The 20,614-nt window shown below is 48.2% G+C and overlaps 1 protein-coding gene across 1 annotated transcript in view; it reads left to right on the top strand.

The window, feature by feature from the left end:
- Positions 1-2,498: 2,498 nt before the first annotated feature.
- SARDH (sarcosine dehydrogenase) overlaps positions 2,499-20,614 on the top strand; it is an 80,175-nt gene continuing 62,059 nt past the window's right edge. The window contains 6 exon segments of the mRNA XM_032232839.1: positions 2,499-2,822; positions 6,871-7,040; positions 7,042-7,196; positions 9,359-9,537; positions 11,313-11,492; positions 13,745-13,868. Coding sequence (XP_032088730.1) covers positions 6,871-7,040; positions 7,042-7,196; positions 9,359-9,537; positions 11,313-11,492; positions 13,745-13,868 — 808 coding nt within the window. The 5' untranslated portion in view covers positions 2,499-2,822.

The following is a 20,614-nucleotide window of genomic DNA, read 5'->3' as shown; positions in this document are numbered from 1 at the left end:
AACAGGGGTCTAAGGATCTGCCTCAACTATCTCCTCAGGAAAGCATGACTCTTGAAACAAGTAGTTATCAAAAGGAACTTTTACTGAGAAAAAGTGATTTCAGAGAAGTTGGGGAGAATCTGATGTTCCCACGCAAAGCGTTAAGCTACTCTTCCCCATTCAAAACCCCACCCGTCTTCACCAGTATCCAATACAGTGTCACAAAGGTGTTTTGAGAACTCTGAGGTGTTAGCTTGATAGCAGTTCATCCCCAGGGCACAGCGACCTTGGTGTCAGGCTAAGATGGTCTGGAAGGAAGTCCATCATGTCTCCTAGATAATGCCCCTCCCTAAATCCCATGCAGTTACAGCAAAAGCGAAAGCATGCAGAGAACGCAACCGTGATAGCCACCTCCTCTCCTCCTTCAGAATGGCAGCATCCCAGAGGGGGACCTGGCTAAACAATAGCAAATGGGAGAGGGAGCAAGCAGTCCTGGTGGACAAGGACTTAGCTATGAACCATCTGTGTGCCGCAGCTTTCAAATAAGCCAACACAGGCCTAAACTGCATCAAGGGAAGTAGCGCATCAAGAACATGGGAAATGATAATGCCGCTTTATACTGCACCAGTGAGGCCAAACTTGGAATATTGCATACAGTTTGGGTCACAATGATTGAAAAAGAAGCGAAGATCCTTGAAAATATACAGAGCAACAAAGATTATAAGAGGTCTGAAAGCTAAATCTTATGATAAATGGTTGAGGGAGCTAGGTATGTCTAGCCCCGTGATGGCGAACTTATGGCACGCAGAGCCATTTGTTAGGGCACGTGAGGCGTTGCCCTGTCAGCTACAGCGCGCATGTGCGCACTGGCCAGCTGACTTTGGCCTTCCTTTAAGGCCTTTAAAAATGGAAAGTTTCGGTGAATGGCATTCCCTCCGTTTGTATGGCTTCGTTTGTTGTAGGGCACTGTTTTCACCCTCTGGAGCCTTCAGGTGGCTTCCCAGAAGGCTCTGGAGGGTGAAAAATGGCTCTATGGCAAAACTAGAAGTCCATTCCTGAGTTTCTGGTTTGCCCGTAGGGCCATTTTTTTGTGCTTCGGAGGAGGGAGATGCTATTTTGCCCTCCCAGGCTCCTAGAAAGCATCTGGGCCCTGGGGAGGGTGAAATACGGGTCCATTGTGAACCAAAAGCAGAGGGGGTCGTGCATATAGCATTATGGGTGTGGCACACTTGCGCACAACCCCCCTGCGCCCCCCGCTTTTGGCACGCGATGGGGAAAAGGTTAGCCATCACTGGTCTAGCCCATCAAATGAAGGATTGAGGGACATGATAGAATTTCCCAATACTTGAGGGGCTGCCACAGAGGATGCGGGATGGACAATTCAAATCCAAAGTATTTGAGGGCAGCATCTGAAGTTATGGATAGAAAGTGTCTATGGACGTGATGACGAACCTATAGCACACATGCCAAAGCATAGAGCTCTCCCTGCTGGCATGCCAACCATTGCCCAGCTTGGCTCTACCGCATATGTCTGTGCACCTCCCGCCAGCCCGCTGGTTTTTTGGGGGGGGAGTGCATTGCTGGAAACACATATGCAGGGTGGTAGGGTGCATGTGCAGGGGTCATGCATGCATGTGTGGGGGCTGGACACATGGGATGGTAGCGCTTGCATGGGGGGGGTCATGTGTGCATGCACAGGGGTGGGGCACATGGGGGAATACATGCAGGTGTGAGGGACAAGCCGTGGGGGGCACAGGCACGAGGGCAGGGTGTGTGCATGCACTGCATTATGGGTGTGCATGCATGCATATGCTTTTGGCATGTGATGACAAAAATGTTAGCGATCATCGTCTAAGGTGATGGCGCAGTGGTCAGAGTGCAGTACTGCAGTCTCCTTCTGCTGCCTGCCGCCTGCCTGCAATTTGGCAGTTCGATCCTGATTGGCTCAAGGTTGACTCGTCCTTCAGTCCTTCCAAGGTGGGTTAAATGAGGGCCAGAGGCTGACTCTGTCAACCCCTTAGAGGGGGCTTTTAAAGACGGTGTAGAAGTCTCTGCTGCTATTGGAGATTCTCAGTCGTCCAGAGGATGCTTGTCCAAAGTTTCCAGAACTGAAGAACTTTCTTGGAGGAGAAACAAAACGTCTCCAAGGAAACCGCAAGAAAGTCCAGTTGCCTTTTGAAAAAGCACCTTTGGCGACGTATCCCAGAGAACCAGGGAGACATTTTCGGAACGTGGAAACCATCCACGGGGCAGCGCAGCTTCCCTCTCCGAGTGGCTGGGGCTCCGTCCCTGAAAGCCTTCGAGGAAAGGCAGGGGGCCTTTTGGTCGGGATGGCGTCGGAGCTGCGGCTTCAGCAGGGAACCGGGGAAAGGAGTCCTTGGCGGCCCCGTCCAACTCCGCCCTGCGGTTACTGTTCCGGAGCGGAGGCCTCGCGGGAGCCTTTTGGGGAGCCTTTTGGCCGCTTCCCAACAGCAGGGGGAGCGAGGCGTCCGCGGCGCTGCGACCATCGCCGTCTCGAAACGGGGCAGAAGCGGCAGCTGCAACAGCAACAGGCGAGCCGGGGCCGCCTCCGCAGCATCCCGCCCGCCCTCCCGGCCAATGAGCGAGCGGCCCAGGCGCCCCGCCGACCTGTTCCCCTTCGCCCTCCTGCCTCGCCAGGCTTCTGTGCTGGCTGACCGCCGCTCCGGCCCTGCTCCTGCCCGGCTGGGGCTTTCGGCGCGGGAGCGGCTGGTCGGACTCCTCCTGCTTGGCGGCTCCGGGCGCGTCGGAGCGGCGTCCACGGGGCACGAGGGGGGCGCGGAGGAAAAGTTGCCCGAGGCGGCGGCGGCGGCCTGAGTGGAAAGGTAACCGAGCGGCGGGGAGGCGCTTGTGGTGCCCGAGGTCCGCCCTGGCCGGGGGGCTCCAAACTCAGTTCCTCTGTTCTGGCGGGCGGCGGCGGGAGGCTGCTTTCCCGGCTGCGGGCCGGACCAAAGGCGGCTCTGCTCCGGCGGCCCTACCGCTCGGCCACCTGCTCCAAGGCGGCAACGGGGCTCAGGCGCTTTCCGGGCTCTTGCCGAAGAATCCAACTCGCCCCGCGGCCCCTTCGCGGAGGGACTCAGGAAGTGGCCAAGAAGGCTGGGGGGGGGGGGGCATTCGGGGCCCTGCGAGCCCGGCACTGGGGAGCCTTTCGGTGCCGCTCAAGCAGCGCTTCCCCGGGGCTGGACGGGCATTTCTAGGGAGGAGCCGCAGCTGTTGGCCAACAACAGCGGAGTGCAGGGTCCACGTGGAGGGGGGGCGCTGCCTCTTTACCCTCCCCCTTCCGAGCCAATCTGCGCGGCTTCTGCAGCTCCTCCTGCTGTATCATGGGGGGAGGGGTATTCTGCTTTCCCCATAGTGACGAATAGGCCGGGGAAGGCTGCATCTGTTCAAGAGCCTCTGCTCTGGCGCAGTTTAAGGGGGGCGAGGGAGGTGGGTTTGAGCAGCTCTGCTCCCCAGAAGTCTTCAGGCAGATCCAGGGCTCCCCTGCAGCCTCTTCCTTCCCGTGCAGCCTTTGGCATAGCAGAGTTTTGGCACCTTCTCAGCAGCTGCACCCATGGTTTTAATTGCCTCCTACAGCCGGTGGGGGGGTGTGAGTATGTGTGCATCAACTTTTGCCTTCTTTAGAATAATTACAATTCTATGAAAAATCATTCAGGCCTTTTTAGATTTTTCTGAACTTTAGTATATTAGATAATGTTCTTGGAGTTTCATGTGTCCTGCTTGCAAAAAGAGATGAGAATCTGAGTAAGCAGCCAGTACAGAACATGGAATAATAGGGCTAGAAGGGACCTTGGAGGTCTTCTAGTCCAACCCCTTACTCAAGGCAGGAGACCTTGTATCATCATGGTCAAATGGTTGTCCAATATCATGTGAAAACCTCCAATGATGGAGCACCCACAACTCCAGGAGGCAAGCTCCCCACTCATTAATGTTCTCACTGTCAGAAAATTTCTCTACTTCTAGGTTGGCTCTCACCTTCCTCCCAATTCCTCCTGCCCCTGGTGCTTTGGAGAATAAGTCAATCGCTTGTCTGAGACACAAGCATGGGGGGTAATACCATACCCCTCCCCCCAGTTCTTTTCAATAGGCTACAGCTAGACACGCCTAGCTCCCTCAACTGCTCATCATATGAATTCAGCCTCAAAGCCTTATCACATTGCCAAGCTTCTCTGCACATTTCCAGGATCTCAGCATCTTTTTGTATTGTGGTGACCAGAACTACCCAAGAGTTAGCCATCCCCTCCAACTTGGTTTCGTCTGCAGATTTGATGGGTTCGATCCTAGGTAGAGGCAGATTTTTTCTCTCTCTGGGCACAATGAGAATATATCTGCTGAACAAAACTCTGCATTGGCAACAGGAAGGGCATCTGGTCAGTAAACACTCCATTCAGACTCCAGCCCGGAAAAAGATTATGGGGTCATTAAAGGGAGACAATGATTATGGGATGGAGGCTAAAACATATGAAGACCGCTTGCAGGAATTGGGTATGCATACTCTACTGAAAAGAAGGACCAGGGGAGACATGATAGCAGTCTTCCAATATTTGAGGGGCTGCCACAGAGAGGAGTGGGTCAAGCTATTTCTAAAGCACCTGAAGGCCAGACAGGGAACAATGGATGGAAACCGATCAAGAAGAGATTTAACCTGGAAATAAGGAGAAATTTCCTGACAGTAAGAGAAATCAACCATGGAACAGAAGTTGCCTTCCCATGGAATTTGGGGAGCTTCATCCCTGGAAGCTTTCAAAAAGAGACTGGCCTGCCCTCGGTGAGAAATGATGTAGGGTCTCCTGCTTGGGGGGGGGGTGGACTAGATAATTTACAAGGTCCCTTCCAAGTGTGTTCATCTGTTAATCTATCTCACCAAGATGAATGCTGTGGTCTCTTTAATCCAATGCCTTGCTGAAGTTTAAAGAAACTATGTCCACGTTATTTCCCTGATCCACAAGGCAATAAGGTTTGTTCGGCATGACCTTTTTAAGAAACTCATGCTGGCTTCTAGTAATTGCTTTGTTCATTTCTAGGTGCTCACAAATCTGCTGCCTGGTTTTCTAGAATATCACCCAGGTAATCAGTGTCAAACAGATAGGTCTGTAGTTTTTTGGTTCCATTCTTTTCCTGTTGGAAAGTTGGAAACACATCTCTTTTCCAGTCCTCTGGCAGTTCCGCAGTGCTCCAGGAGCGTTGATTTTTTCCCAGTGGTCCAAGCTGATGTCTGCCAGTTCCTTCAGAACCCCGGGATGTAATCCATCTGATCCTGTTGATCTGAACTCATCTAAAGTGAATAGATGTTTAAGCACCTACAACTTCTGACGGCACTTTCTGTCCCACTGGTTCATTGTCCTCCCTGTTAGGAAGTTTCTCCTCAATTCCAGGTTGTTTCTCTCCTTGATTAGTTTCCATCCATTGTTTCTTGTCCTGCCCCTCTGGTGCTTTGGAAAATAAGTTGATCCCCTCCTCTTCTTTGTGGCAGCTCCTCAAATATTGGAAGACTGCTATCCTGGTCCTTCTTTTCTCTCAATTATACATACCCAATAACCGCAACCATTCTTCATCTGTTCATAAAGTTTAAGACAATGGATTATATTCTAGTGCTTGTATTTGCATTGTATTGAATTCCAATATGACATATTGGAATTCAATACGCCCAAGGTTGAACTCCCTCTATCACATCTTCTCTCTTAGCATTAGCAGTTCTACTCCCCTCCCCTGCTCTCCTTCACTATTTTGCCATCCCCCATTAGTAGACCGAAGGTTTCCTTGACTTTGTTCTTATTTTTTACATATTGAAAAAAAAAACATGTTATGTTATTTTTGACATTTGTTGTAGTTTTTAGTCCATTCTGAGCCTTAGCTTTCCTGACTCTATCCTTGCACATTCAGGCTATTTTTTTTGGGGGGGGGGGTTTCTTCCTTAATTATGTGCCCTCTTTCATTTTGTATACTTGTTCTTTTTATCAGTTTGTCAAAGAGCTCATTGTGCCAACCATGCTGGCTTCTTCTTGGTCTCTTGTTTTTCTTTTTCTGTGGTAGTGTTTTGATTGGGTTTTATAATCTCATTTTTTAGTATCTCCCAGGCATCTTGAGTTGTTTCTCCCTTTAGGATTTCTACCCATGGAATCCTTCCTAGTCTCTCTTAGTATGTTAAAATCACATGTTTGCAGTCTAAAACATTAGTTTGACTATTCAATTACCTGTGCCTGCATTGTTGAATTCTAGTATGATATAGTTACTCTCCCCCACAGTTCTTCAACTTCCATCCTTTCTATAATTTCATCTTTATTAGTAAAAGTAGTAATCCAGTATAGCTGACTCTCTAGTTTTCTCCTCCATTTTTTAAATGAAAAATAGAATAGAATCAAATCATACTAGGAAACAATCAATAAATCATAAAGATACAAGCAATAAAGTTGCAGTCCTACTTTCATAAGTGGGAGGAGATGGGTGATAGGAATGGAGAAGATTAATAGTAATAGCAATGCAGACTTAGTAAATAGTTTGACTGTTGAGGGAATTGTTTGTTTAGCAGAGGGATGGCGTTTCAGAAAAAACTGTCCTTGTGTCTAGTTGTCTTGGTGTGCTCTATAACATCATTTTGAGGGGAGAAGTTGAAACAATTTATGTCCAGGGGTCTGTAGATATTTTTATGGCCCTCTTTTTGACTCGTGCAGTGTGCAGGTCCTCAATGGAAGGCAGGTTGGTAGCCATTGTTTCTTCTGCAGTTCTGATTCTCCTCTGAAGTCTCCATCTGCCTTTGGCAGAGCCAAAGCAGACGGTTATAGAGCTCTCATAGGGGCATCACGGATGCTTGGTTCCCCAGAGGTATTCTTTGTCTTCTGGATGCCTGGTATGAATGCCCTCCTCTCTCTTCAGATGGCCACGGCCCACCTAAGGTATATGCTCCAAGCAGCAGCAGCGGCTCGACAATTACCCAGCTCAGGACGAAGGCTCCGCTTCTTCACTAGTGGTGCTGGCCTGACTACGGAGAGGAATGTCCCGTACCAGAAGACGCTGAAGGAAGAGGGCCACTCCTCCGTGAAGGGCCTACAAAGCCCTCCCTGCCTCCGCAGATGTGGTGGTGGTGGGTGGGGGTAGCCTCGGATGCCAGACAATCTACCATCTTGCCAAGATGGGCATGACCAATGTGGTCTTGCTTGAAAGGGATCGTTTGACCTCAGGGACCACTTGGCACACTGCAGGTAAAGAAGGGCTGGTGGGAGGGTTCTCTTTGGGTGATGATGTGGGTGGCCATCATGGTCTGTTCATCATCACTTGTGTAATCTAAGCTGTTGGTCAGGATGGGCCAGAAAGCAGCTTCTCTTCCCTCAGCCACTGACTCGACCCTCAAGCTTAAATGTTTTCCTTACAGTGATTAAACTGATAGGTCATCCCTGCAGCTGCTGCCTTTGATCTGGTACCTATGGAAATGCAGTTTACAAAATTGCCAGGACAGAGAGTCCCCCTCAGAAATAAGGACAGATGGATCCCCAGTGTTCTCAAAGAGGAAATGTTACTCCTTTTAAAAAAAACATTGTTAAATATTATGAGATCCATTTCAACAGGACCCACTTGTGTTATAAAATACAGTCTTTTCAAAAATGGATAAATTGTACATTTCTTAAGCAGACCTTGATGTCCAGAACAGTATTATACTTCAAATTTCTCTGTATTATTCCCTTTGCTAGATCTAAAACAAAGTTCACAATTTGGGGGTTCAAATCAAAATAATAGCATTCTTAACATGAAAACTTCCAGGAATCTATTTATCTGTGAAATAATTTTATTCCAAAAAAGAACCAGAAACTGACAAGACCAAATCCTATGGATTTAATGTATCTCCAGATTTCATACATCATCAAGAAAATCTTTCAGATATGCATTTTTTGGGTTACAATAAAGTCCAGATAAAATCTTTTGATGCACTAATTTCAAGTCCAAAGAAACAAATTTAACAAATTTAAAGACTTAGTTCCACTATCAAATATTACAATATTCATTATCCCATTCATTGTAAATGTCAGTAATTTCAACTTTAAACATACTTTTAAATTTGCAATACAAAGTAACTTTCCAAAACATGTAACCAAAGTTTCTGTCCATATTGAATTATGAAGCAGGCCTGAATTCCTTATATTCCACTGTTGTGCATTAGATTAAAAAATGCTATCTCTATTGAAATCTCTTAGAATAATTATGGCACAGTAACTGATTCAGAATCCTAGGGCTAGAAGGGACCTTTAAGGTCTTTTAGTCCATCCCGCTGCCCAAGGCAGGAGACCGCATCTCATCCTGACTGCCCAATTTTTTCTTGAAAAACTCAAGTGATGGAGCACCGACAACTCTGGGAAATGAGCTTTCCCGTTGATAAATTGTTCTCGTAAAATTTCTCCCCAATTCCCCGCTGCATCACCCTCTGATGACCTTCCATCCTTTACTTCTTCTCCTGCCCTCCGGTTCTTTGGAAAATAACTTGACCCCCTTCTTCCTGTGACAACCTCTCAAATCCTGGAAGACAGCAATCATGTCACCCTTAGTCCTTCTGTTAGTTGGACAAGACATTCCCAATTCCTGCAACCGTTCTTCATATGTTTAGCCTCCAGCCCACTAATCACTTTTGTTGACCTTTCTCTTTTCTAGGGTTTCAGCATATTTTGTGTACCATAGTGGCCAGAACTAGATGCTGTATTCCAAGTGTGACCTCACTAACACCATATAGAGCAGTATATTAGTTCTCATGATCTTGAGAACTCTGTGGAAGAATAAAAACCGACTCTGAAGCCTCCTGCGGTTTTCACCTAATTAAAAATAAAAGTTTTTCTACTTTCTCAAAACAATCAGTCACATAGTCCAATCACAGAATGGGCTGGCAACCAGGTAGCATCACTCCGCTTTCCTCTGACCAGGTGTGAGAACATCCTTGGTTCACAAGAGAAAATATTTTGTTTTGGCTACAGAATCCCCTCTGTCTCAAATCCTCCCTCCCTATCCCTCAGCTCCAATGTGGCAGCACTGAAACAGTGAAACATGGCTTTGGTCAGATCAGCTTCAGGGTTGACATGCAGCAGATCAAAGAAATTCCTGGGCTTTCAATCTGATTGTTCTTGGTACCACCAGATCTGAAGGGAAGGATCCTCAGGCTGGACCTGGGAATAACTAGGCCAGCAGGGTGGCAGACAAGTCAAACAAATAAATAAATAATCAATCCTGAAGGTGTTTCTGGTAGGAAGACTTTTGCAAATGTGGAAGTCAGAGAATGAGTTTGGGTATTTCAAGGGGATGCTCCTCCCTTGGGACCCCTTCAGAAAACCCTGCGGGCATGTGGCCCAGTTGTGCCTTCCGTCCTTGCCTTCCCCTTCCCCAGGGCTCTTATGGCAGTTGCGCCCGAGTGATGTGGAGGTGGAGCTCTTGACTCACACCCGCAATGTGGTCAGCTGGGAGCTGGAGGAAGAGACGGGCCTTCACACGGGCTGGATCCAAAATGGAGGACTCTTCATTGCTTCCAACAAGCAGAGGCTGGACGAGTACAAGAGACTCATGTCGGTAAGTAGGAAGCCGCCAGCCTGCTGCTCGAGTGTTGGCATCGTCTCTCTGGTCCTTTCTGGAGATCCTTCTCCTCAACAGCCTCTTCCTTTTATGTTGGCTTCCCTTAAACCTTCTGAGTGGCTTTGTCCACCTGTCCCTCTGCTTCTTTCTGACTCTTCACGCGCTCTGTGCTTTTGGCCTTAAAAGAGGTTCCGGAGGGCAGATGGAGGTGCCTTCTGTAGGTCACCTGTGAATTCTATGGATCTCTTCATCATGGGGATTTGGAGAAAGTGATAGGATGCAGATCCCTCTGGATCTAGGAGGTTCCCACTTCTGAAAGCACACAGGCACAACAAGGGGGGAGGTAGGACTGGTGTCCACCTCTGTGGGGCAACTGAGGAACAGAAAAATGACTGCTGCCAGGTTTGATTCAAATTTGACAGCTGGTTTATATAACAGAAACCAGAACTGTGCTTACAGAAAGGGAGTCCAGTAAATTTTTCCTAGTATATATCAGACTTAACTAACAAAAAGTCCAGGAATCAACTCCACAGAAAGGCTAAAACTCTGTTCACTGAGTTTCTGGCAACCCAGTTTGTGATGTGGTTCCTCCCCTTCTTAAGGAAGGGAGTCCAGTAAATTTTTCCTAGTATATATCAGACTTAACTAACAAAATGTCCAGGAATCAACTCCACAGAAAGGCTAAAACTCTGTTCACTGAGTTTCTGGCAAACCCAGTTTGTGATGTGCTTCCTCCCCTTCTTAAGGAGAAACTTCCTGACAGTGAGAACAATTAAACAGGGAACGGCTCCCCTGCTGAAGTTGTGGGTGCTCCATCCCAGGGAAGAAGAGACAGGACATCCGTTTGTCCAGAAGAGTAGAGGGTCTCCTGCTTGAGTAGTGGGTTGGGCTGGAGGACCTCCATGGTCCCTTCCAACTCTGTCAGATCGGCTGTTTTTGAATGAGGTTGGGATGTTCTGGATTTAAAACATGTTTAAGTCCTTTTGCTTAGAGAAAGGTTCCTACATGTCTCGTATTGAGGCCATCTTGCTTACTCCCTACAGAATGCATGGCCACCAGATTCTGGATCCTTTTGCAGGAGCTGGCTGAGAGGTTCCCGGAGCATCAGGGTTGACCCTTGTGCAAATAGGCCCATCTGAGGTGCCACACTCATTCGGCATCCAGTTTTTTCCAGCAGCAGGCACTCAGCATGGACCAGGGCCCCATCCAGCTCATTCTTCATTGATGGATAGCCAGGCACATTTGGAGGTTCTTACAGGAAGGAGGCAATACGTAGCCTACGATTCATGAATGGCTTCATCCTCTGTGCCTCCTGTGTCAAGCGGCTTCTTTGTCTGGCAGGAAATCCCTTCTGAGGAGTGTAGAGATTCCCTCCCCCCCATCTCTTCTCTTTCTGGGAAAGGAGCTGTAGCCAGCTTGGTTGTCCTGCTTGGCACCTCTTGCAGCCTGGAGCTCCCTTGCCAGCCTCAGCCAAGGCTTGGAGCTCCTGCAGGCCCTCTCTCAGTCTGCTGGGACAGGGGAGATGGCAGTGCCAGAGAGGAAGTGATACTGCCCCATTTCTCCCAGGGCCTCCCCTGACTGGGAAACTTTGCCTGCAGCCAGTAGTAGCCCATCCGCCTGTGCACCATTGGAGCAGACTTTATCCCGAAGGGCTTTGAGGGTTGCCTGCCCTGTGCCGGGCAAAGCCTCTGTAGCTTTCCTGCCTGTTTGTGTGAGTCCTTGGATTGCTCCCTTTGGAGGCTGCTCTGGAAATTTCGTCTCTTCTTTTGCAGCTGGGCAAAGTTTTCGGCATTGAATCGCATGTCCTGTCTCCGGAGGAGACCAAAGAGCTCTACCCCTTGATGAATGTGGATGACCTCTACGGAACTCTCTACGTCCCAGAGGATGGCACAATGGATCCTGCAGGGACCTGCACGTGTCTCACTCGGGCAGCCAGCAACCGCGGGGCTCTGGTAGGGTCTTTGAGCCATTTAAAACCTTTAAGTGGCCTTAGTGGAGATAAAACCACTTGCCTGATGGCAGTGAGATAATATGAGTTCCTTAGGGAGAGAATCAAGCATGATGATGGAAGAAGGGCCCTCTTCTGTCCTTTTTGCAAGGCGACCTCATGGTGAGGGACACATCCCTGGGGCCCCCTCAACCATACCTAAACCAGGAGCTCTTGCCTATGCAGCCTTTCTAGGAAATACGAGAACATTCAAATGCTGACAGGGACCTAGTTTTGCCAGCAAAGCATTTGGAGAAGCAGCAGAGGGCAACCGTAACAAACAGTGTAGCAGTTCTTCCTTCCAAGTAATACACTCATAGCAAACAGAACTCCCAGGCAGGTGGAGTCCTCAAAGAATTGATTTATTGGCCATATCATATTGGCACAGACTGGTAAAAACCGACTCTGAACGTTCCCACGGTTTTCACCTAATTAAAAGTAAAAGTTTCTCCCTTGTCCCAGTCAGTCAGTCACATGGTCCAATCAAGGTTCTGTCCAGTTGCCTGGCAACTTCACTCCTCCTCTCTCTGGCCACTTGTGGGAATGTCCTTGGTTCCCGGGAGAAAGTATTTTGTTTTGGCTATTGCCCCCCTCCCTATCCCTCAGCTCCCGTGTGGCAACACTGAAGCTTCAAAATGGCTTCAGCCAGGTCAGCTTCATGGTCGATATTTCCATTTTCTCCAGCTTAGGTTGGGCAGGCAGAGCTCGTGCCAGCCAGCCCTGAAGTCGAACAAGCAATGATGTCTCTTACTGCCCAGGGACAGAGAGGAGTGGGGGGGGGGTTGGCCTGGGGGGGGGGAGGAGTTTCCTTGCTGCCCTTCCAGGTGAGTCACGTGTTCTTCAAGCTCTGGCTTCACAAACACCCCCTCCCTCCCCCCCAAGTCCCCTCCCCCTGTCTTTTGAATTGTTGCCTCTTGCCCCTGTAGAACAATATGCATCTTTGATTGGTCCTTGAGTTATGACCATAATTGAGTCTGGAAGTAGGGTTGTAAAGTCTGCTGGTCATTAAGCTTCTCACCATGTGACCATACCCGGTTTTGTGATCTTTTTGCGGTGGTTATTAAGCAAATGCTGGGGTGGTTAAGCAAACACCTTACACCAATGAGAGAATTTTAGTGGAAACACTGGTTTCCAGTCAAAAAGAAAAAGACACACATTGTGGTCAGGTGTCCCTGTGAGCCACTCGCCAAGCACCAAATGCATTTAAATTTATTTTAAATTTATTTTTTCTATACTGTTTTTATTGCTTATAAGCCACCTGGCGTTTCTTTGAGCGAGTAAGGCGACTATATACATTTTCTAAATAAAATAAACCATGTCACCGTAGGGGTAGGACAGACATCAGAACTCTGAAACCAGGTCATAAGTAGCTCGGGGTGAGGAAATGTCCACTGCAACTTCTGATGGTCACGGAGCAACCGGTCATAAGTCAAGGACCACCTGTCAGCGTTCCAAATATCATCCAAAATTAAATCAGAGTCCAAGGCAAAGCTTTCCTCGAACTTCCAATTTATTAAGAGAGACAAGTTGGCACATCTGTGGAAAACCCGAATCTGAAAGCTTCCTGGGATTCCCACCCAGTTGACAGTTCATGATCTTGTCCCCACACCCACAAGTCCACCCCATGGTCCAATCTCCCACTGCCATGCTGACAGCTTCCACCCATCTAGTTCCGGTCGGGTGCAGAGGGCGGAGACAAAGGATGACCTTGGGCTTCTAGAAAGGAATGTTTTATTTTGACAACAACACATTCTACAATTCTACTCCTTACTATTCCCCCTCCCCACTAATGAAACAGCATAGTAAAGAGAGAGAGAGAGTGTGTTGCAGGCCAAAGATCCTAAAAGGAATATGACTGCAGGCCTGACACCACCAGTACCCGTAGGAGTTACTGGATGGATCATACGATGTGAAGCCCTTTCCGTTACCTCTGAGCAGCAGGGATGCCCAGGGTTGGATCAGTGCAGGAGGGAGCCTCGCCAATCTGCGGTGGCAAAACATCTGCAGGATTCTGGTAGCAACTTTTCTGAGTTACAAAAGCCATGAGAAGGAGCATTGGAAGCCTTTGTGAGCAGCCGTAAATCCTGTGCCAGATGCCCTCTGAACCATGCAGGGATCATCACAGAAGAGGGATCGCCTGGCTCCTGGTTTAGAAACCGAGTCCAGAGCAGAGGAGCAGGCCCTGTTCATACGCCTCTTGTCCGCTTGTTTTTCTAGGTGATTGAAAACTGCCCTGTGACTGGCATTGAAGTCAGGACGGATGACTTTGGGGTCCCACGGGTGGCGGCTGTGCTGACCAAACAGGGAGCCATCCAGACATCCTGCGTGGTCAACTGCTGTGGTAAGGAAGGCACCCGTGAAGGAAGGGCTGGCACTCCTGCCCTTTAGCCAGCTTAGGACTGGCATAGGTTGGGTTCCGTGCCAGGATCAGGTAGTGGGGAAAAGGAGTTCCTCAAATTTTAGTTTATGTTTAATCGTGTTGCTGTAGCTGCCCTCTCACAGAAAAATGGTACAACTATTGTAAAACTTAAATATTAAAATAAGTGGAGTAAAAAACCTAACACTATTAATAATCGCAAGAGAGTGGAGAAAGGCTGCTGGTAAAGACAAGGCAGCCATCTCTGTAAACCACCAGCTTTCTGAGATTCTCCCAAATACATTTGAGAGCCTTCTGGAAGGATATCAAAGATGGGGCCAATCTCACCGGGGGGGGGGAGGTTTCTACAGAGGAGTCTCCTGGCAGAAACCTCCGTCTCCTGTCTGCCATCCATGAAATCCTTTTGCACGCAACACACCTTCTCTGCCAGACCTGGGGGGGGGGGGTATGGACAGGTGTAATTGGTGAGGGTGGTTCCACAAATAATCTTGCTCTTTGAAGGGCTTTAAAGGAGTGGTTTGGTGGCCTAGAGGTGGAGTTCTTGCCTCCCAATCAGGGGGCTGTGAGTTCGATCCTAGATAGAAGCAGTTATTTCTCTCTCTCGGCACAATGAGACTATATCTGCTGAAAAAACCCTCTGGATTGGCAACAGGAAGGGCATCCGGGCAGTAAATACTCACCTCCATTCAGTTCAGTGGTGGGTTGCAGGTGGTACTCCCTGGTATGGGCGTACCAGAGCCTGCCCGGAGCACCAGATACCGTTCTGGTATGGTGCTTTGGAGGGCCCACCCACCTGCCCGAGCTCCTTACTGGTCTTTTAAGTCTTCGGCGCTTCCGGCACGGTGTGTACAGCGCCTGCACGACACTCCGCTGAGCAGCTGGAGCGTCATGGAGGCTTGTGATTCAGTTGCCCCGACTTCACCCCGCAGGGGATTATGGGGTCATTAAATGAAGATGAAGGACTTTAAAGGCCAAAAGCGGCCCCTTGAATTGAACGCAGGCACAACCAGTGCCACAAAAACAAAAGCTGTGCCATCTAGAGCCTCTGCCCCACTGCATTTTGCAGCTGATACTCTTCCAACAGTCTTCCAAGATTTGGCGGGCTGCCCCAGAGAAGAGGGGGGTCAACCTACTCTCCAAAGCACCTGAAGGCAGGACAAGAAGTAACGGATGGAAGATGATCCAACCTAAACTAAGGAAAATTTCCTAACCGTGAGAACCGTCAGTCAGTGGAAGGGCTTCCCTCCATGGGTGGTGGGTGCTCCATCCCTGCAGGTTTCCAACAGGAGACCGGACAGGGTATCAAGGAAAGAAAAGCTAAGGATCAGTGGAGGAAAGCAAGGGGGCCAAGCGGAGTCCAGGGTGGGTCGACATGGGTTATGGATATGGGGGTCCATGATGTGCCTGGCCAGGCAAGGCTGCATAAGTTGCAGCTTGCTTTTCTCTATTCAGTTTTCAGTATCAGCTAAAACCCATCGGAGCAGCAGGAAATTTTACTTCAGCATTGCTGATTGGTTTGCAAGCTTATGTGGGACAGGTTGCCCCTCCCCCCTTTTCTAAGCAGGCAAAGAGCCCATTTTTTCCTCCAGACCTTTGTTCCTTAAGCAAGAAATCTATCCTGATCTGAGCCTAACAGAGGCATGTTTCCTGCATCTATGCCCTTTCTGTGCTGGTCATTATATGGAAACTCATCAAGGAGAGAAGCAACTTGGAACTAAGGAGAAATTTCCTGACAGTGAGAACAATTAATCAGTGGAACAACTTGCCTCCAGAAGTTGTGAATGCTCCAACACTGTTATTCTGTTAAAAGAATGTCTACTATTCCATTTTAGGTTTAACACTAACTTTACTCTGGATAGAAACCAAATGGCAGCTATCTTCAGTAGCCACTGGAGATATTTAATCCATGCTAACCATTATAGCCCCTTTAGCTACCAGACAAATCCTTCATTAGTCCTCATCTTTTCCCCAAAATTGATACTTTTTTTGCTGGAGGTAGACATCTGAAGTCCACAGCAGCTCTCTTTTCCTATAAAAATCTAAGCTAACCCCCATCTCTGGGTTCATTATTAAAAAAAGTGAGAACTAACTGTTCAGCTTGGGTTTCTGCATGGAAGCCTTGATCTGTGAAGAACCAGGGAGATTCTGTGGTGGAGACTGGACTTATTATCATTGTTGTCAAAATGAGAAGGGAAAGGAAGAAGATTGAAAGCTGCTTGGTGAGGATGGCAAGATGCCAAGAGGTTGTGAAGAAGCTAGAACACAGCATAACAGGGTTGGAAGGGCCCTTGGAGGTCTTCTACTTCACCGCTCACCGCTCAAACAGGAGAACCTAGGCCATTCTGGGCAAGTGGCTGTCCAGTCTCTTCTTGAGAACCTCCTCCAGTGATGGAGAATCCACAACTTGTAAAGGCAAGCCATTCCACTGACCAATGGTTCTCACTGACATGAAGTTTCTCTGTACTTCTAGGTTGGATTTCTCTTGAACAATCTTGCACTCATGGACTTTGGCTCAATCTCCTTTTTTCTCTGACAGCCCCTCAAATGCTGGGAGATTGCTGTCATGTCACCTCTAGCGCTTCCCTTGGTTAGACAAGACCTATCCAGTCCCTGCAACTGTTCATTGTATGTTTTAACCTCCAGTCTCCTAGTCCTCTTTGTTCTCCCTTCTCTGCACTCTTTCTATAGCGTCAGCATTTATTTATTTTTGCTGTGACTAGAACTGGGTGCATTACTGTCTTCCAATTGCGGCCTTACCAGTGCAGTATAAAGTGTTACAACACCTGGCCACCTGTTCTATCCGGGACCTTTTTCTCCCTCCCTGAGGCTTTTCAAGTGGAGCAGCCCTTTTTTCAACTCCTGTCACTTTCTCTTCCAATTGGGAGATGAGTTTGCACCGGTGTAAAATCCTTACCTGCTCCCCTTGTTTACTGGCTCACTGCTGGTGTGGCCACCCTTCCCTGAGTTCATGACCCAGTCAGCAAAGGAGAGAAGATGACAGGTTTGACCTCCCTCTTCTGTGCTCTCATCAGAACATTGACCTAAGTCAATGGAGCTTCCTAATCCACCAGCAGCCTGAGCCTGCAAGGGTTACCCGGCCAGGCCCTTCCTGCCCTGGCTTCCCTTCCTCTGCTTCTCTTCAAAGCCAAGTCCCCCCGTCCCCCGCCAGGCCCTTTGGATGACAGCAGTTGTTTTCCTTCTCCACAGGTGTGGGCCCAAGCCCTGGGGGAAATGGCTGGCGTCCAGGTGCCCTGGTGGCCATGACCATGCCTATGTGGTGACAGAGAAGATCGAGGGGATTCAGGTCAGTTCTTGGGGGCGGGGGTTGCACTCTCAGAGTTTCTGTCCTGGTGGGCAGCAAACATTAGTAGCAATAGGGGCTGTGAGCCATTCAGGTCCTTCCCTTCATTCTAAGCGTTTTTGCACAGTGGGACATGCAGCTCAGAGGGTTTCCCCTCCTCCTCAGAGTAGGATTGTTACCCTCCCCCCCACCTCCCTGAACTGTAAACGTGACTCCATGAGGCTTCCTGGGGGGAACCTGAATTTTCCTGTCTATTCATCTGGCTTCCTGTCTGCTTCTCACTATTTACTGGGCAGGAGGAAGTTTTCATACTTAATCTTGCTTGCAGGAATATCTATTTTTTAATATAACTTTAACTTTAGCATTTACACGGAATTTTGGAAGCCTAGAAAATCAGAAAGTTTTCCATGAAAACTCTTATGAAATCCGGTTTACATGAAATTGGATGCGGTATTCCAGATGTGGGTCTCACTAAGGTTTTATAAAGCACTACTAATTCATGCAGATAGCAGTCTACTGCTATCTGCATGAGATCCTGACTCTTACTGAAAGGGTGCAAGGTCTCCTGCTTGAGCAGGGGGTTGGACTAAAAGACTCAAAGGCCCTGTCCAACTCGATTGTTCTGCATTCTGAGAACCTTTTTTCTCCCATGGCCTTTTGTCACCTGGGTTGCTTCCCACTGGGCACATGTGAGTTTGTTAGCGTCAAACCCTAAAATGATGTGGTGTGAGCAACACAGGAAGCGGAGATTTGATGATCGCTCTCGATGTTGATGTTTTACTTCAGCCAAAGATCAAATTTGCTTTTTTGCTTTTGCAACTGGATTAAGCTACTGACTCGGCTTGTGATCCACCAAGACATCCAGTTGCTTTTCATGTGCTTCTCATTTTCTACTCAGGCCTCTGAATTCTTTCCACCTAATTGAAGCGTAGGAGGAATAGAAGATGGTGGCAGATTCAGGAGGATTTTGGCCAGCTGGAGCAATGGGCAGATAGCAAATAGGATTAACTTCCAGGGACAATAAATGACTTAGATGACTTTCATAAATGACTTTCATAAATTCATAAATTAGATAAGGGAATGGAAGGGGAACTCATCAAATTTGCAGATGACAATAACCTGGCAGGACTAGCCAACATCCCAGAAGACAAGCTCAGGATCCAAAAAGATCTTGGCAAACTTGAACAATGGGCCCTATCCAACAACATGAAATTTAATGTGGAGAAAAGCAAAGTTTTGCACCTGGGCAGGAAAAACCAAAGCTGCAAGTACAGATTAGGCGAGACCTGGCTCAAAAACCGTCACTGTGAGAGGGACCTTGGATGGATGATCATTTAAACATAAGCCAGCGAGTTATAGCAGCAGCCAAAAAAGCTAATACAATCCTTGGTTGTATAAACAGAGCCATAGAAACAAAAACACATTAAGTATTATACTGTTTTATAAAGCCTTGGTAAAGGCCACACCTGGAATAATGCATCCAGTTTTGGTCACCAAATTGCAAAAAAGATGTTGAGACTTTGGAAAAGAGCAAAGAAGAGCAGCTGAGATGATTAAAGGTCTGGAGACAAAAACATAGGAAGAAAAGTTGCAGGTATTGGGAATGCCAGTCTAGAGAAAAGAAGAATTAGGGGGGACATGATAGTAGTATTCCAGTATTTGAACGGCTGCCACAGAAGAGGGGGTCAACTTATTTTTGAAAGTTTTCGCCCTCCCCAGGCTCCAAGAAAGACGTGTGTGCAGGGCAGCAGGGGGGTCACGAGTGCATGCGCAGTGGGCACGGTGTGTGTGATTAAATTATGGAGGTGAGCACGTGTATGACAGGAAATTGTTTGTTGGGTTACAAGGTTTTCTGTCTTAAGTAACGATATCCCATTGGTGCATGATGAAGGAAAAGAAAGCAAATTAATAGGGAATAGGAGTAGAATAGAATAGAATGAACCATGGAGGTCTTCTAGTCCAGCCCTCTTCTCAAGCAGGAGAACTTATACCATTTCAAACAGTCTCTCTTCTTAAAACCTTCCAGTGATGGAGCACCCACAACTTCTGGTGGCGAGCCGTTCCACTAGTTCGTTGTCTTCACAGTTAGGAAGTTTCTCTCTAATTTCAGGTTGCTTCTCTCTTGATCAGTTTCCAACCATTATTAAGATCTAGGTTACCTGAATGTTAGTGTATACTGTGCAAACACCAATATCAAAATACAGAATTTATAATGCATGTTTCACAAGAACACAGTAAGAATATTTGAAAAAAGGCTTAGTGGAAACCATTTGGAGAGGCCCTGAAGTGCAGGTTGCCCGCAGGAGATCCAGGTTCTGCCACTAGAGGTCCCTCCAAGGCTGGTTAAGGATACTCCACAAAAAGGCATGTGTGTGTGGGTGTGAAGGGCAGAGAGGGGCGAGCATTCCTAGCCCTGTGGCCTTGGGGGATCATGGGGGAAGATCGACACAGGAGCTCACCCTCCACTGGGGAAGCTCTGCAAGGCCCCACAGCCCCCCTTCTAGACCGTTCCCTCTTATGAGGGCTGTGTGCAGTGAAATTCAGGGGTGAGACAAACAAGATTTTACACTTGGGCAAGGCAAACCAAATGCACAGGTAGATAATAGGGGGTACCTGGTTCAGTCGCAGCAACTGCCAGAGGGATTTAGGAGTTCCAGTCCACTTAAATATCCGCCAGAGTGTGCTGTAGCCATCAAAAAAAAAAAAAGTCCAGTGAAGTCTAGGCTGCACTAACAGGGAATAGAATAAAGATCATGCAAAGTGTTGTATTGCTTATACCGCACTGATAAAACCACACTTGGAATATTGTGTCCAGTTTTGGGTGCTGCAATAAGACTCTGGGAAGAGGGCAGAGGAGAGCAACAAAGATAAGAAAGGGGCTGGAGGCTAAAATATAGGAAAACCGGTTGCAGGAGTTGCGTGTGTCTACTCTAGTGAAAAGAAGGACCAGGGGAGACAGTAAATATTTGAAGAGCTGCCACAAAGAAGAGGGAGTCAAGCTTTTCTCCAAAGCACTTGAAGGCAGGGAAGAAGCAATGGGTAGACCCAACAAGAGAAGGGAGTCAAGCTTTTCTCCAAAGCACTTGAAGGCAGGGGAAGAAGCAATGGGTAGAAACCAATCAAGAGGGACTCTCGCTTGGGCCACTGTTTAAACTTGCCAGACATATTTTGGGAGTTGGACATTCCTGGGAGAGAGATGGAAAAGCAGCCATCTTGCCCAGTGCTGAAAAAAGGGAGACCCTGAAACAGGTTATCAGTTGAAGGCCAGGAATGCCAAATGTGGAGGCGCTGGAGGGCTGTGGAGCACCTTCCCCAGCCTGGCCCTTCAGGGTCATCGCCCTGTGGGCTCCCACAGTCCCCGGAGAGGATCCTGGCAGCCATTCTGCAGAGGGAGCCCCCCCCCCAGCCT

Source organism: Thamnophis elegans, chromosome 16 (genome assembly GCF_009769535.1).
Source record: "Thamnophis elegans isolate rThaEle1 chromosome 16, rThaEle1.pri, whole genome shotgun sequence".
NCBI classification, from domain to species: Eukaryota; Metazoa; Chordata; class Lepidosauria; order Squamata; family Colubridae; genus Thamnophis; species Thamnophis elegans.
The sequence above is the reverse complement of the archived record's forward strand: the minus strand, read 5'-3'. Positions and strand labels throughout refer to the sequence as shown.